Source organism: Talpa occidentalis, unplaced genomic scaffold, assembly GCF_014898055.3.
Source record: "Talpa occidentalis isolate TD23 unplaced genomic scaffold, MPIMG_talOcc4v2.1, whole genome shotgun sequence".
Lineage (NCBI taxonomy): Eukaryota > Metazoa > Chordata > Mammalia > Eulipotyphla > Talpidae > Talpa > Talpa occidentalis.
In genome coordinates, this window is record NW_026555331.1 from 85798388 (window position 1) to 85814130 (window position 15743).

General features: G+C 36.6%; 1 protein-coding gene across 9 annotated transcripts in view; it reads left to right on the plus strand.

The window, feature by feature from the left end:
* Positions 1 to 15743, plus strand: part of PPP1R9A (protein phosphatase 1 regulatory subunit 9A) — a 292878-nt gene that overhangs the window by 170173 nt on the left and 106962 nt on the right. For all 9 annotated transcript variants that reach the window (XM_054692354.1, XM_054692357.1, XM_054692361.1 and 6 more), the window contains exon 4: positions 77 to 197. In XM_054692354.1, the coding sequence (XP_054548329.1) occupies positions 77 to 197 (121 nt within the window). The remainder of the gene's footprint in view (positions 1 to 76; positions 198 to 15743) is intronic.

A 15743-nucleotide genomic window follows, 5' to 3' on the forward strand; every position in this document is an offset into this window, starting at 1 on the left:
TCTGCAAATAGGCTTCACCAGCTAATTTTGGGCTATTGTAAAATTTAGATTTTTTCATTTTTCCCCTTTTTCATAGATGAGGATGGACTTGGTATAAGTATTATTGGAATGGGTGTTGGAGCAGATGCTGGACTTGAAAAGCTGGGAATTTTTGTCAAGACAGTTACAGAAGGTGGTGCTGCTCAGCGGGATGGCAGGTAAGCTAACTAACTATAGCTGAGATCTTCCAGGAAGCTCCCTTGGGAATTCCTTCAATGATACCTTTCTTCTTTTGGACAGTATTTCAGAAAGTCTCAGGTGTGAAAAATGTGAAAACCCTTGAATTACTTGAATTAGGCAGAATACCTGCTTTCTTTAATATATGTTTGTATGTATAAATGGGTGGATGGATATTTTACTTATGTGTCTACCTTTGTACCTATCCAGTGGTAAGTAGACAGAAATATGGGTGTGTGTGGTTTAAGAATATGTACCATGGAGATCAGCATATAGTTTTTCTTAAAGAATATCAAAACCAAATATTAATGGTACTGGCACTTTTAGAAATGACAGAGGTGGAAGAGAAAATAGGAACTGTAACTTTACATTGATGGTTATTCTGGAGATCAATGTATCTCAAAATGTGTTCTGTCTAAAAATGCCAGTTCTGGGCCTCCCCGGTGGTGCAGCGGTTGAGCGCTGGGTTGCGAAGCTGCCTGCAGCCTCTGCAGTGCCAGTTCGATCCCCGGCTGCTCCCTGGCCACCAGAGGAGGGTCCCACATGGCGAGCAGACCTCTCCTGCTGCCTGCTGCTCCCCTCAGCAGTGTGCTTCGGTCCTTCTGCCTGCTCTGCTCTCCGCTCTGGCTCTGGTGAATTCTCTCACCCTCCTGCGCTTCTGACTGTACCCAGTGCTTGTATAAATAAATAAATAAAAATAAATCTAAAAAAAAAATAAAAATAAAAAATAAAAATGCCAGTTCTTTATGTCACCTAAACCCATGGAATTAAAATCTCTAGGAGGGCTTGGACTGTTTGCACTTGAACATTCATATTGGATGATTCAACTATATACTAGAGCATAAGATAATCATAATTTTATGTGTTAACTTATATCATCTCAAGTGATCAGTATCTTTGAAGAGTTTGATTAAAGCTTACACTAGGCTTGTAATGTGCATCAGGTTAGGGCTGAAGCAGAAGGTTGGTGATAAAAATAAAAGTAGACCCCAAAATATGAGTGTTAAATTCAAAGGAATATCCCCCATTCTTTAGAACATAGGATAACTGACTTTGAAAATTTTCAGAGAATAGATATATTTATATATATAATCACTTAACTGTCTTATCAAGAAATATGAATAGTAAAGCATGGTGAAAATCATTTGTGAATCTCTGTTGAGACTCACAGTAGCATTATTCCTTTTGTGATCCTAAAAAAGTCACATATTGATGTATACAGATATTTCCTGAGAACTGAATTGATTTATGTAAATAGACAGGACCATCTCTTTTCATAAGGTTAGGAACCACTACTTAGTGTCCTCATTTGTGTTTTCATAGCACTTGAACAGTGAAGGTTTGAAATGGATCTTTTCAGTGAATGTTCAGCTGACTGAGTGTGTAATATACTGAAAGTGGGAGGTGAATATTTTGTGTTTAAAAGTAATTTATTGACAGTCTTCTTCCTTTTTAGATTAGGTAAGGAAGTCACCTGGTTAAATCACATCCAATAAATAACATAATGAATGTAGTAAATATTCCCCATTATTAATTTAGAATCTTTCTTCCAAATGAGCTAAGATTTGTTTGTGAAATTTGCATCAAGTCTCTTTAAGTTTCATGAAACAATTAAAAGTCACTCTAAAGTGATAAAAAATAAATCTTATTGTTAGTATTCAGGTAACGCTAAACTATTATGAACCATCCCCCCAAGTAAATGGACTGCAAAGTCAAACCAAAATACAAATTGATTAAAAAGCCAAGAAGTGAAAAATTTGCATTCAGCATATAGCCAGTTTCTGATGTTTTAAACTCAGAGCTATTTGTTTTTTCATCACTCATTAAAAAAATTATGTTTGTCTTCTTACATAGTTTCAGTATTTACACCAATATGAGTACTTTGCTTATCAGTCCCAGTGTGCATTTCCTCAGCCTTTGCAAAAAAATATTTACCCAGTATATTAATCCTATTGTTATTATAATAGCTGATTAAAAATGACCTCAGTGAATATATTAAGAAAGGTAATTTAGTGTAATGAAATGAGCAAACTTTGGGGGAATCATGTGACCAAGAGTCTTAATTCCATCACATCTACTTATCAGCTGTGGGATATTGAATATATTATTCAATTTTCATGTTGTCTACATTGGAGAGGTGTGGTCAGCATTAAATAAGTTTGTGTAAAGAAGAAACTGACCCCAGTGCTGTTTGGGTATGGAACTACTTATGAATGAAGTAGGAATAAGCTTGAAATTTAGTAAAAAAAAAAAAAAAGTCATTATGGGATGTCTTATAAAAACTACAGAAAAATATATAAAATATGCACAGAAACAGATTTTTGGAGATCAGAGGGACTTTAGACACCTTTCCTTTTTTCATATGTGTACAGAAATTGAAGATAGGAAAATAAGTGGTCTCATTATTAGACCTGTGGCAGTGGTAGCATTTTAAAATGATTATTGCCAACATTACTAGTGTATTCATTTACTTGGTATTTGAATGTTTACTATTTGAAAGGTATCAACGTAAAAAAAGTACAAAGGGCACAGTTGGTTGCTGTCTCTAGTCATTAATAATTTGTTTAGTTATGTATACTTAAAGATATAGAAAATTATTCTACTGATTTACAGAACTGTGACTGTTGTGATCTTCTTGTGTGTATATGTTTTCTGTTTATCCATTCCCCAACATTACTCTCTCAAAAATCCTGGAATTGATATCCGCCAAACTATTGAATGACTCTAATATGCGCTATTTTAAAAAAAATCAGTTATTATGGAATATTTTGATAGAAAATATTCATACATGGGTATATAAGCTACAGTTAAAATATAATAAAATAATAATAAAATTATGCGACCTTGAGAAAGTTACTTTTCAGACATCAGTTATGAACAAAATTAAATTTTTGGATTAGATGTTCTTCATAATTTCTTCTAGCTGTAAAAGATAAGAATCTGTGTTACATCTTGCTAGCTTTCTTTAGTTTCTCAATAACTCTTTTTATTTAAGAAAACCATTTTAGTTTAGTCTCAGATTTGTTTGCACTTTCTTCAAGGTATGTTAAATAAAAACATACAATATACGAAACTATTTTCTCTCCCTCCTCAAATTCCTCCCCAAGCCAGGAAGCCTTTTTGTTATGATCTAAACCTCTCATAGACCCTCACCTCCTCTCAAAAACCCTCTGAGCACTTTTATTTTTTTTTTTTTTTTTTTTTTTTTTTTATTTTTTTTTTGTAATAAAATTAAAAGTTAGAGTTTTATTTTATTTTTTTTTTTTTTGATAATGGTGGGCTCCTCATTGGTTCTTTTTTTTTTTTTTTTTTAATAATAAATTTTATTGTTGTATTCCCCATACAATTGCAGCCCCCCATTCTGACCCCAATCCCTCCCCTCCCGCCCCCACCCCCCTAAAAGTGTCTCTGGTTCATAGTTTTTTGTTGATTTTGATTTTCACTTTCTTATAGTTATTCGTTTTCCTGGTCCCTTATTTAAGTTTTCTAGATTCCTGCTATGAGTGAGACCATCCGGTATTTTTCTTTTTCTTTTTGGCTTATTTCGCTGAGCATGATCCCTTCCAGCGCCATCCATGTTGCTGCAAATTGCATGTGTTTATCTTTTTTGAATGCTGAGTAATATTCCATGGTATATATGGACCACATCTTCTTGATCCAGTCATCTATTTTTGGGCATTTGGGTTGTTTCCAAAGCTTAGCTATTGTAAACAGTGCTGCTATAAACATAGGGGTGCAGGTGTTCTTTGGAATTGATGTTTCTGTGTCCTTTGGGTAAATACCTAGGAGTGGAATTGCTGGATCATATGGAAGCTCTATGTTTAGTGGGTCCAGAAATCTCCACACAGCTTTCCACAGTGGTTGGACCAGTTTGCACTCCCACCAACAGTGTAGAAGAGTTCCTTTTTCTCCACACCCTCGCCAGCATTTGTTGTTGCTAGTTTTTTTAATATGTGCCATTCTCACTGGTGTAAGATGGTATCTCATGGTAGTTTTGATTTGCATTTCCCTGATGGCAAGTGATGTTGAACATTTTTTCATATGCCTGTTGGCCATTTGCATTTCCTCTTGAGAGAAGTTTCTTTTTAGCTCTTCTGCCCATTTTTTGACTGGATTATTTTCTTTGTTGTTGTTGAGTCTCATCAGCTCTTTGCAGATTTTTGTGATCAGTCCTTTATCATTAGTGTTGGGTGCAAAAATGTTCTCCCAGTTGGTGGGGTTTCTCTTTGTTTTTGTTATTGTCTCTTTTGCTGTGCAGAAGCTCTTTAATTTGATGTAGTCCCAGCTGTTTATCTTTGCCTTCACTATCACTGCTTTGGGTGATGTGTTTGTAAAGATGTCTTTGATGTGCAAATCACGTAGTGTTTCGCCTATATTTCCTTCTATATATTTTATGGTTTCAGGTCTTATGTCTAGTTCTTTAATCCATTTTGAGTTGATTTTTGTGTATGGTGTGAGGTAGTGGTCAAGCTTCATTCTTTTGCATGTAGCGACCCAGTTTTCCCAGCACCATTTATTGAACAAACTTTCTTTGCTCCAATGCATAGTCTTTGCTCCTTTGTCAAAGATTAGTTGACCATAAATCTGTGGGTTTATTTCTGGATTTTCTATTCGATTCCATTGGTCTGTATGTCTGTTCTTGTTCCAATACCATGCAGTTTTGATGATTATGGCTTTGTAGTAGAGTTTGAAGTCTGGGAGTGTAATGCCTCCATTCCCTTCTTTTTTTTTCAGGAGAGCTTTGGCTATTCGGGGTTTTTTGTGATTCCATATGAATTTCATCAATAATTGTTCTATTTCTTTGAAGAATGACATTGAAATTTTGGTTGGAATAGCGTTGAATCTGTATATTGCTTTTGGAAGGATGGCCATTTTAATAATGTTTATTCTTCCAATCCACGAGCAGGGGATGTCTCTCCATTTCTTTGTGTCTTCTTCTATTTCTTTTAACAGTGTTTTATAGTTTTCTTTGTATAGGTCCTTTACCTCTTTTGTTAGATTGATTCCCAATATTTGATTTTTTTTGTTTCAATAACGAAAGGGATGGTTTTTTTGATTTCTTCTTCTTCAGATTTATTGTTTGTGTATAGGAAGGCTACTGACTTTTGCGTGTTGATTTTGTATCCTGCCACTTTACTGAACTGATTGATGAGTTGAATTAGCTTTTCTGTGGAGTTTTTGGGGTTCTCTATGTATAATATCATATCGTCTGCAAATAGTGATAGTTTGGCTTCTTCTTTTCCTATTTGGATTCCTTGGATGTCTTTCTCTTGTCTTATTGCCCTGGCTAGGACTTCCAGTATTATATTGAAAAGCAGTGGTGAGAGTGGACATCCTTGTCTTGTTCCAGATCTTAATGGAATTGCTTTCAGCTTTTCACCATTGAGAATGATACTGGCTGTTGGCTTGTCATAGATGGCCTTTATGATGTTGAGGTATGTTCCTTGTATCCCAAGAATTTCAAGGGCTTTTATCATGAATGGGTGTTGCACTTTGTCGAAAGCTTTCTCAGCATCTATTGATATTATCATATGGTTTTTATATTTCTTTTTGTTGATGTGTTGGATAACGTTGATTGATTTTCGGATGTTAAACCATCCTTGTGCCCCTGGAATGAATCCTACTTGGTCGTGGTGAATTATCTTATGGATACATTGTTGGATTCTGATGGCTAAAATTTTATTGAGGATTTTTGCATCAGTGTTCATTAGGGAGATTGGCCTGTAGTTTTCCTTTTTTGTGTTGTCCTTGTTCGGTTTTGGTATTAGTGTAATGTTGGCTTCATAGAACGTGTTTGGTATTGTCCCTTCCTTCTCAATTTTTTGGAAGAGTTTGTGAAGGATAGGCACTAATTCATCTCTGAATGTTTGGTAGAATTCATTTGTAAATCCATCAGGTCCTGGGCTTTTGTTTTTGGGGAGGTTTTTAATTACCATTTCAATTTCGCTAATTGTAATTGGTCTGTTTAGGTGTTCTATTTCTTCTTTATCTAGCTTTGGGTGATTGTAGAGTTGTAGGAATTTGTCCATCTCCTCTAGATTGTTAACTTGTTTCCATATAATTGTTCATAGTAGTTACTGATTATTCTTTTGATTTCTGCTGTGTCCGTTGTGATTTCTCCTCTTTCATTGATGATCCTGTTTATTTGTGCTTTCTCCCTTTTTCCTTTGTGAGCCTGGCTAGGGGTTTGTCTATTTTATTGATTTTTTCAAAGAACCAGCTCTTGGTTTCATTGATCTTTTGGATTGTTTTTTTAGTTTCAATTTCATTTATTTCTGCTTTGGTTTTATTATTTCTTTTCTTCTACTGGTTTTGGGGTTTTTTTGTTGTTCTTTTTCTAGATCTTTGAGCTTCGAGATTAGGTTGTTTCTTTGAGTTCTTTCTTGTTTCTTGATGTGAGCTTCTATTGCTATATATTTTCCTCTTATTACTGCTTTTGCTGCATCCCATACATTTAGGATATTGGTGTCCTCCTTGTCGTTCAATTCAAAAAATTTTTTAATTTCCTCTTTGATCTCCTCATTAGTCCAGTGGTCTTCCAGTAGTGTGGTTTTTAATCTCCATGAGGTAGGAAAGTTCCTTGCCTTCTTTTTATGGTTTATTTCTAGTTTGATGCCTTCATGGTCAGAAAAGATGGTTGATATGATTTTAATCTTGGTGTATCTGTTGATGTTTGTCTTGTGCCCCAGTATGTGATCGATCCTGGAGAATGATCCGTGTGCGCTTGAGAAAAATGTGTACTCCGTTTTTTTGGGGTTTAGTGTTCTATAGATGTCTGTTAAGCCCAATTGCTCTAGGTCCTTATTTAGAGCTTTGGTTTCTTTACTTATTTTTTGTCTTGTTGATCTATCCATTGTTGATAGTGGTGTGTTGAAGTCTCCCACTACGTATGTGTTTTCTCTGATGTCTGTTTTCAGAGAGGACAACAGTTGTCTGATATATTTTGGTGCTCCTTCATTTGGTGCATATATGTTAATGAGTGTTATTTCTTCTTGAAATATTGTCCCCTTGATCATAATGTAGTGACCATTGGGGTCTCTTTTTATCTTTTTGAGTTTGAAATCTGTTTTATCTGATATAAGTATAGCTGTTCCTGCTTTCTTTTTTGGCCCATTTGCTTGTAGGATTGTTTTCCATCCTTTAACTTTGAGCCTATTTTTATCTTTTGTAGCTAAATGTGTTTCCTGTAGACAGCAAAAGGTTGGGTTTTGTTTCTTAATCCAGGCTGCAACTCTGTGTCTTTTTATTGAAGAGTTTAGTCCATTTACATTTAGAGTTAATATTGATATGTTAACATCTGTATTTGCCATTGTGTTTGTCTTTCCTTTGATTTTATTTATTTATTCTTTTAATAACTTTTTTTTTTTTTTTTGGCCTTCTTTCATTGTTATTCGTCCCTCTGAGGTTCTGGCTTTAGGACTCCTTGTAGTATTTTTTGGAGTGGGGGTTTAGTTGCAATGAAATTCCGGAGTTTCTGTTTGTCTGGGAAGGTCCATATTCTTTCTTCAAAGAGGAAGGAGAGCTTTGCGGGATAGAGTATTCTTGGTTGGCATCTGTTTTCTTGGAGTCTGTTGACTATGTCCCTCCACTCTCTCCTTGCCCGTAGTGTTTCTTCGGAGAAGTCTGATGTCAGCCTGATTGGCTTTCCTTTGAATGTTATCTGTTTCTTCCCTCTTGCCAGCTTCATTATTTTTTCCTTGTCCTGGATTCTTGGGAGCTTTACTATTATGTGTCTTGCTGTATTTTTTCTTTCGTCGTGGAAGTTTGGTGTTCTTCTTGCTTCTTGTATATCAATTTTCAGCTCCTTCTTCACATTTGGGAAGTTCTCTTCAATTATCTCTTTGAATATTTTCTCTGTTCCTACTTCTCTCTCCTCTCCTTCTGGTATTCCTATAACTCTTATATTTCCTTTCCTCATGGAGTCAGATAGTTCCCGAAGTCTTTCTTCATTCTTTTTCCTTCGTACTTCTCTTTCCTTTTCTGTTTTGGTTCTTTTTATTTCTGTGTCTTCAAGAGCACTTATTCGTTCTTCCATTTCATCAATTCTGCTTTCATTGCTTTTCCCAGAATTCTTTAGTTCTTCCACTAATTCTTTGATCTCCTGCATTTCTTTTACTTCCCTCTTTAGGGACTCAATTTCATTCTTCTGATCGTTGATTATTTTTCCCTTATCATTGTTTTCCTTTATGACTTTTGTCAGTTTTTTAATCACGGCAATTTTAAATTCTCTTTCTGGAAGGCTCAGAAGTTCTTCCAAGTTACTGTCGTTGCAATCTGAGGGCTGGTTTTCTTTTTGTGGTGTGCTTTTTTTCTGGAGAGTTGCTAGGTTGCGTGTGGTTCTTCTCCTCCCTACTGTCTGTTTTCTAATTTGCCGTATGCGTTGGGACACTGTGTAGTTGGGACTGGCCGGCATCTTGGGTGAGCTTCTCTGCTCCCCTCTGGTTCCTCCAGGAGTCATCTGTCAGTTTCAAGCAGTCTTTATTGGAGAAAGGTCCCTGTCCTAAAATGTCGATGTGGGGACACACTCCCCTGTGCGCCTGGTCTGCCCCGGCGGTGGGTTCCTGCTCCCCCACTGGGCTTGGACTGCAGGCCAGAGGGGGTCTGGCGTGGGCGAACTTCCCCCGCTCACCTCTGGCTCCTGAGGAAGCCTTCTGCAGGTAGTCTTTACTGAAGAAATGTCCCTGTTCTAAAATGGTGATGTGGGACACACTCCCTGCGCGTACGGTGTCAGGCACACTCTTCTGCGTGCCTGGTCTGCCCCGGCTGTGGGCGCTCGCTCCCCCTGTGGGCTCAGACTACTGGTCGGAAGGGGCCAGGCGTGGGCTAACTCCCCAGCTGGCCACTATCTCCTTCAGGAGCCTATGCTGGCTACAAGTCGCTAGGTGGCGCCAGAGATCTCTCCTAGAGCCCTTGGGGAGCTGATTTTCCACCCCGTGGGACAGGGAGCAGAGCGGGGATGGTAGGGTACACCTCAACGGCTTTGGGGTGCTGTGTCTGCCTTGTGCCCCACCGTCGTGCGGAACCCACGCCCCTAATTTCGTGCCCCAGGTCTCAGTTCCAAAGCCCTCAGTTCCAGGACGCGGGCTGTAGCCCAGATCAGTGGCGCGGGAATGGTGCCTTTTGAATCCCGCTCCCCTGCCTGGGCGCCTGGTTCCTGCTCACTCCGGGAGGGCCTCCGCGCGTCTCCCCGCAAGCCTAGGTCGTCTCCCGGCAAGCCTAGGTCGCAGGCGCGGGGACCTGGGCAGCTGCGATCCGATCCGCGCAATCCCCCGCTTTCCCCGCGCAATCGCGCTCCGCGTCTGTTTTTCTGGCGCGCCGCTTCCGCGCAGGCTTACCGGGCGGCCGGGGCTGTGTGCTGGTGCTGGTCTCCTCCTGGGCGGGGCCCCTCTGAGCACTTTTAAACATTTGCTTGGGTATTTATTTCCATTGTAGTTAAAATGTTTGGAATCTTTCTTATTTTTTGATATTATGTCTTACATTCTAAAATTTTGTTGTCAATCTTTTCATGTCTGTATCTTTTCATATGTTTAAAGCATCAGGTATGCACAGTAAATATTTGATGAATAATGAATTTGTTTTAATCACTTACAAAATATTTACTTGGGTTTAACTTCCTCCGTCCCTCCCTCCCTCTCCTGCTCCTTTCCCCTTCCTTCTTTCTCCTTGTTTCTTACAGGATAACTTGTAATATATAAAATGACATAACCATTTCCACCTTCTGTTTTAGTTCTAAGTTTTTAGCAAAGTAATATTAAATATTTTAACAATTTTTGCTAACAAAAACTTTATGGTTGTGCACAGTACCCTTTGACACACTTGTGTCTTCGCCAGTTCTCTTTCATTGAATCTATAAAGCAAAATACATTTTATAGTAACACCATGGAAAATACTGATAAAATAAATCCCATAGATGATAACTGACCCAAGGTAGTAATAATGCTAAAGCAGCAAATTAAAATTTGTTTTGTTTCTGGCCCCTCTGTTTCTCAAGCTTTGCATGTCCCCATTTGAGGCACTATCCTTTTCACTTTTATTGGAAAAGTGAGCAATTTTAATTGTTTTTGACCATTTTTTGGATAACAGCAACAGATAAAGCAGATGATAGTTCTATTCTAATGCTTATCCTGCAGCACACTCTCTTCCCGCAGGACCTGTGTGTGCCCCTGAGGTGCCCTCATGCCTGGGACAACTCTGAATGGGAAACTGCTGTTTTAATTGTGTCCATCTGCCATAAGTCCTCCCTCGATAGTTTCCTCTCTGTTCACACATTCATGTGTCACTCTTCTAATCAAATATTTTGGTTGTTCACCCCTTAGGGAGTTGCGATATTATGGTTTTGATATGTATTTTCATATACATTTAAAACTTTACAATCTAGCCTTTGGGGGGGGCGGGAAGATTCTCTGTTGACCAAACTTCATTAATGTTGCTCCAGCTGGTCTGCCTTTCATTCATGGTTGCTTTGTTTATATAAGCCCTGTGAAGTAGAGTTTTTGTTTTGCTATCCCTTCCAGAAACATCATGTCAATAAATAACAATCCAGTAACATTAAACAAACCCTAGAATAGTTCAGCTTATATATTTTTATTAGCCTCACCCTGTTGACTCTGGTTTTTAGATCCAGAATTGAGGAATATCAGAAATATCAGACTGAGACTGAAGAGAAGTACTGTTGCACGCTTTTATTAGCACATGGAAACGATTGAGGAAATGGCCCGGACTAGATGCCTGTTACTAACTAACCAGGTGCATTTCCATAAATTCCACCCAGTAGACAATGTTTCCAGGGAAAAACAGGCTATTTCCTCTGCTATTCTGGAAAAGTTCTGGAAAGTTGAGATTATCTGTAGAACTGATCAGCCCTTATGTTCTGGACTGGTTTGCTGCAGAGAGCTGTTTGTTTAAAGTTTGCCACCAGAACTCATCTTTTGTCTTTTTAGTGCTTCTGGTTAGGATTTGAGAGAGACTGTTAATGTTACTATTCTGTGAAGTTGTATCTAAAAGCCTCTCTCAGAGGAAGTTTCAGTAAAATAAGTGGCAGATACCAGACAGTTTTTTTCGCCAACTTTAGTAACCATTTGTATTTTAAATAACCTGCTGATTCATGATCCTAGTAGGTTGTAGGGTCACTTTATGGCTACAATAAACCTGAACTGCTGCCCCCTTTTTAACGAACAGTATTCCTCACATCTGTCTGACCCACTTTACTTCTGCTGCTCAGTTTTACAGTTTCTTGTGTTTGTGTCCACCTTAATCCCCATATAGTCTAACTTTATAAAAAAAATAATGAGAAATGTCTCCTCCAATAAAACAGCAGATTCCCTCCCTCCTTTTCCTTCTTGTTTCTTTATTAATAAAGTTGGTTTCTTCACTTTTAAAAAAATATCAAATTTTTCTTTAATAAATATATCACTTTTGAAAAGAGAAAAGTCTTTAAAGTAAATACCCTTTCAATGAAAATAGTAATCAAAAGCTGTCAAACGGTTTCCTCCCCTAATGCTATCTGTATTGAGGCAGGCAGGAAGAATTATTGTAGTGTCAGGAACCTGCATTTTAATCATGGGATGCATCTTCCTGCACTGATCTCTGAAAGCAGAGAGCAAATCCAATCAATTGTCTGTGGCCACCATTACTGTTGCATGGAATGCTTTGTAGGTGGTCTCTTCTGTCTTTTCAGTGATTATTTCAGGGATTTTTTCCTTCATGATGATCCATATTCCCACTAGCATCATTTTCCTTCTCCCTGAGGGTCTTCTTTAACATTTTAACACCAGTTCTACTAATGATGAATTCTTTCAACTTTTATGTCTATCTGGAAAAGTCTTTGTTTTACCTTTGTTTTTTAAAAATTATTTTTCATTAAGGTAACATTGGTTCGCAACACTATATATGATGCAGATATATAGGTTTCACTTCTTCATATGTATTTTATCACAGCACACCCACCACCAAGGTACCCATAGTTTCTTTAAATATATATTTTCTGTGTATAGAATTCTGGGCTGACAGATTTTTTTCCATTTAGCATTTCTCCAGATATTTCCCCTGGTTTTAAAAGAATGTCAGTTCAACTCTAAACTTAGACACAGTATATTTCTATGATTAATTTTTATCCTGAATTTTATTTCAAATTTACTGCTTTGAAAACTGTTTATCTACCTTTTTGACTTCCAGTAACCTTTTCTTGGAGCAAGCGTCTTAAAATTTTCAGTGTAATATTATGATCAATATTTTTCTAATGAGACCTATGCCCCCTTGCTTGGTTTTGTTTTGTTGTACAGTTTTGTGGCTGAACATGCTTGTGTGTGTGTGTGTGTGTTCTCCTTCTCTCTAGATCCTTTCTCTCTTGTTTTTCATTCTGCCTTATAAGAATGCTTCAATCCCACAGCCAACTTCTTGAATTGATTTTAATTTTCAATGAGCTGAATTTTTTAATGACCGTATAGATATATAGATATTACTATCAAATCCATACCCCCGTCTCTTTGCACATAAAGTTTGTTTACTTAAATCAGATAGCATATTTTCGACCCAGACATCAAGTTTCTCTTTTGTATTTTTTTTCCTTTCCCTTCATCTGAGCAACCAGTTTTTTCTGTCTTCACCCTGTTTTTCATTACCTCAGATGTAGCACTCTCTGGTCATCTTTTAGTGTTTCATCTGTTTTACCTATAATCTTATTATATTGTGTGTTTCATTCTTTGGCATGGCCCTCAGATTGGTTCCAGTTCATTCTCTGTTGCTACATGTTTATTGTTACATCTGTGTTGCTACATCCTGTAAAATGAAATCACTCTTGCAAAATTGCTGACTGAATAAATCAATCAAATCAATGAAGCAAGCTTATTTTTTCTACATATGTTTTTCTAACGCTTTTGCTATTTTTTGTCTAATTAGAGTGCCAGAAAGTGTCCCTTTAATTGTGTTTATCTCAGGATATTTTATCTAAGTTATTCTCTACAAAGATATGCATTTTCAGAAATTCCTTTGACCTCTGTTTTTTTCTTTATTTTTGTCCATTAAGGCAAACATCACCAGTTTTTCTTTTATCTCTGATCATTAAGTTGACAAAGTAAGAAACTGTATTTTGTTTTCACTTTTATCTCCTCCCCAATAAATCCTAGCCATATATATTTTAGCTTTAAAAAAAAAAAACTAAACCACAAACTTCACCAAATACACAAAAATAACTCAAGCATAGCTCTACATGAATACCACATATCATATTTCATTTCTTTTTTATTTCCAAATAACATTCCATTGAACAAATATGGCACATTTTGTTGACTCTGACATCAGGATATTTGGATTGTTTCTACTTTTTTTGCTGTTATGACTAATGCTGCTATGAATGTTCATGTTGTCGTGTGCCTAAGAGTGGAATTTCTGAGACATAGTGTAGACGTACTCTACACTTACTCTTTAATGAAACTGTTGGACAGTTTTCCAAAGTAACAACACCATGTTTCATTGCCACAGGGTTGCAGTTTCTCCACATCCTCTATAGCAACTGCTGCTATCTGTCTTTTGATCCTAACCATCTCTGTTTTGATTTGTAGGCATTTCCCTGATGGTTAATGAGGTTGTACGTCGTGTTCGTGTGTTAATTGGCCATTTGTATGTCGTTTGAAGGAACGCTTGTTAGGTTCCTTTGTCCACTTCAAACGAACTATTCTTGATTTCTGTGTAACTATTCTTCATAACTATTCTTTATAACATTCTATATACAAGCCTCATATCAAATCTGTGAGTCATCGAAGATGAAAAAAATGAGACACTGCAACACAGTTATTAGAATGGCCAAAATCCAGAACACTGACAACACCAATACTGGGGAAAATGTGAAATGAAAGGAACACTCATTCATAATTTTTGCTTAAAACCATTTTAAGACTTGTACAAATTGCAAATTACTTTTTAACTTCTCCCTGATTTCAGTATCTCCTGCTTTAACCTGTCCTTCCCATCCTTGCCCTAAAGAAGGAACATAATAAGTAGTTTTCAAATATATGAAGATCTATCATGATATTCTGCATAACTCCAGTAGTAGAAGAAATACAGTCTTTTCCCCTAAATTATTTTATGAGTCAGTCCATCAAAAAGGAGTAAGTTGTGTAAAAAATATAGCTAATTATAGGCCCAAAATGGCATAAATCAAGGCAAATTAAAACCTCACTTTTTCAAGCCATCCTCAACTTGCTATAAACACTCACGTTTTCATATCTCATAGAAGATAATGAACAGGCTCATACTTTACTTTAGGACTCAACTACTATCTTTTGAAAAGTAAAATTTCACTTTTATTTACATATATATTTTATTATTATTGCATCTAGCACAGCCTCAATTATCCATATTAAATTTAAATTGTATTCTACCTAACTAACTTCTATTTAACACGCTGTCCTGGTAGGTAGCGATTTGACAGTAGCTGCCTGTCATCACAAGCAACCAGTAGAATAGCAAATACCACTTTTTGTAACCACACACATTATTTTTATATCTTCTTGAAGTACAGGGTTGAATACATTCATTAAAATGATGCAAAATTATAGTAAGTCTAACATTTTAACATAAGCAGAATTATACATAGTAAAAACTATGATTTATGATTAAGATTTTGGAGATAACTAAGAATCTTAGAAAGCATATTATAAGTGAACACTAAAACATAATTATTATAGATAAAAAGTTTGTCAGAACATGACTCAGCTTTGTTAAACACAATTGTATGTTTTTTATACATTTCTAACTTTATATAGTAGGACTATTAGTTTATCTGATCAGTGTCTATATCAGAATTATGGCAAATATGGATTAACTAATCTCTTCCTGAAAATATAAACCCACAGCCTTACCAAATTATAAAGAAAACATAGTTGTATATTTTAAGTTAGACTCGTTAGTCTTGTTTCTCTCTTTTTTTAAAAGATTTATTTATTTATGCATTCAAGAATGGGGGTGCAGGCCAGAGATGCGGGGAGTGAGAGGATTCACCAGAGACAGAGTGGGGAACAGAACAGGCAGACTGGCTGAAATATACTGCTGAGGGGAGCAGCAAGTGAGACAGCAGAGGTCTGCTGCACCATGCGGGTTGCTCCCTGGCCGGCTAGGGATCAAACTCGTGCTGCAGAGGCTGCAGATTGCTTCATAGTGTGGTGCTGAACCCCTTGCGCCACCAGGGAGGCCCTCTTTTTTTTTACACTATAATAATGCTTCTGAATTTCTAGCAGGATTTTTTTCTTAAATGTCTTCCTATTTAAAGTTTTCATTCAATACTGCAATGTGATTTATTAAATTAGTTACTATTCTCTCTGACCAATTAGATATCACCCCTTTGATTTCAGAGACTTAATATTCATTTGTTAATTTATAATTTAATCTTTTAATTTGTTACTGCCCTTAGCAAAATATTTTCTAGTTACATAATGTAATAAATCCTTTACTCAGTTTCAATACAGGGAATTTTTTTTTTTTTTTTTTTATTTATTTATTTTTTTTTTTATAGAGGCATGTTTTATTTATTT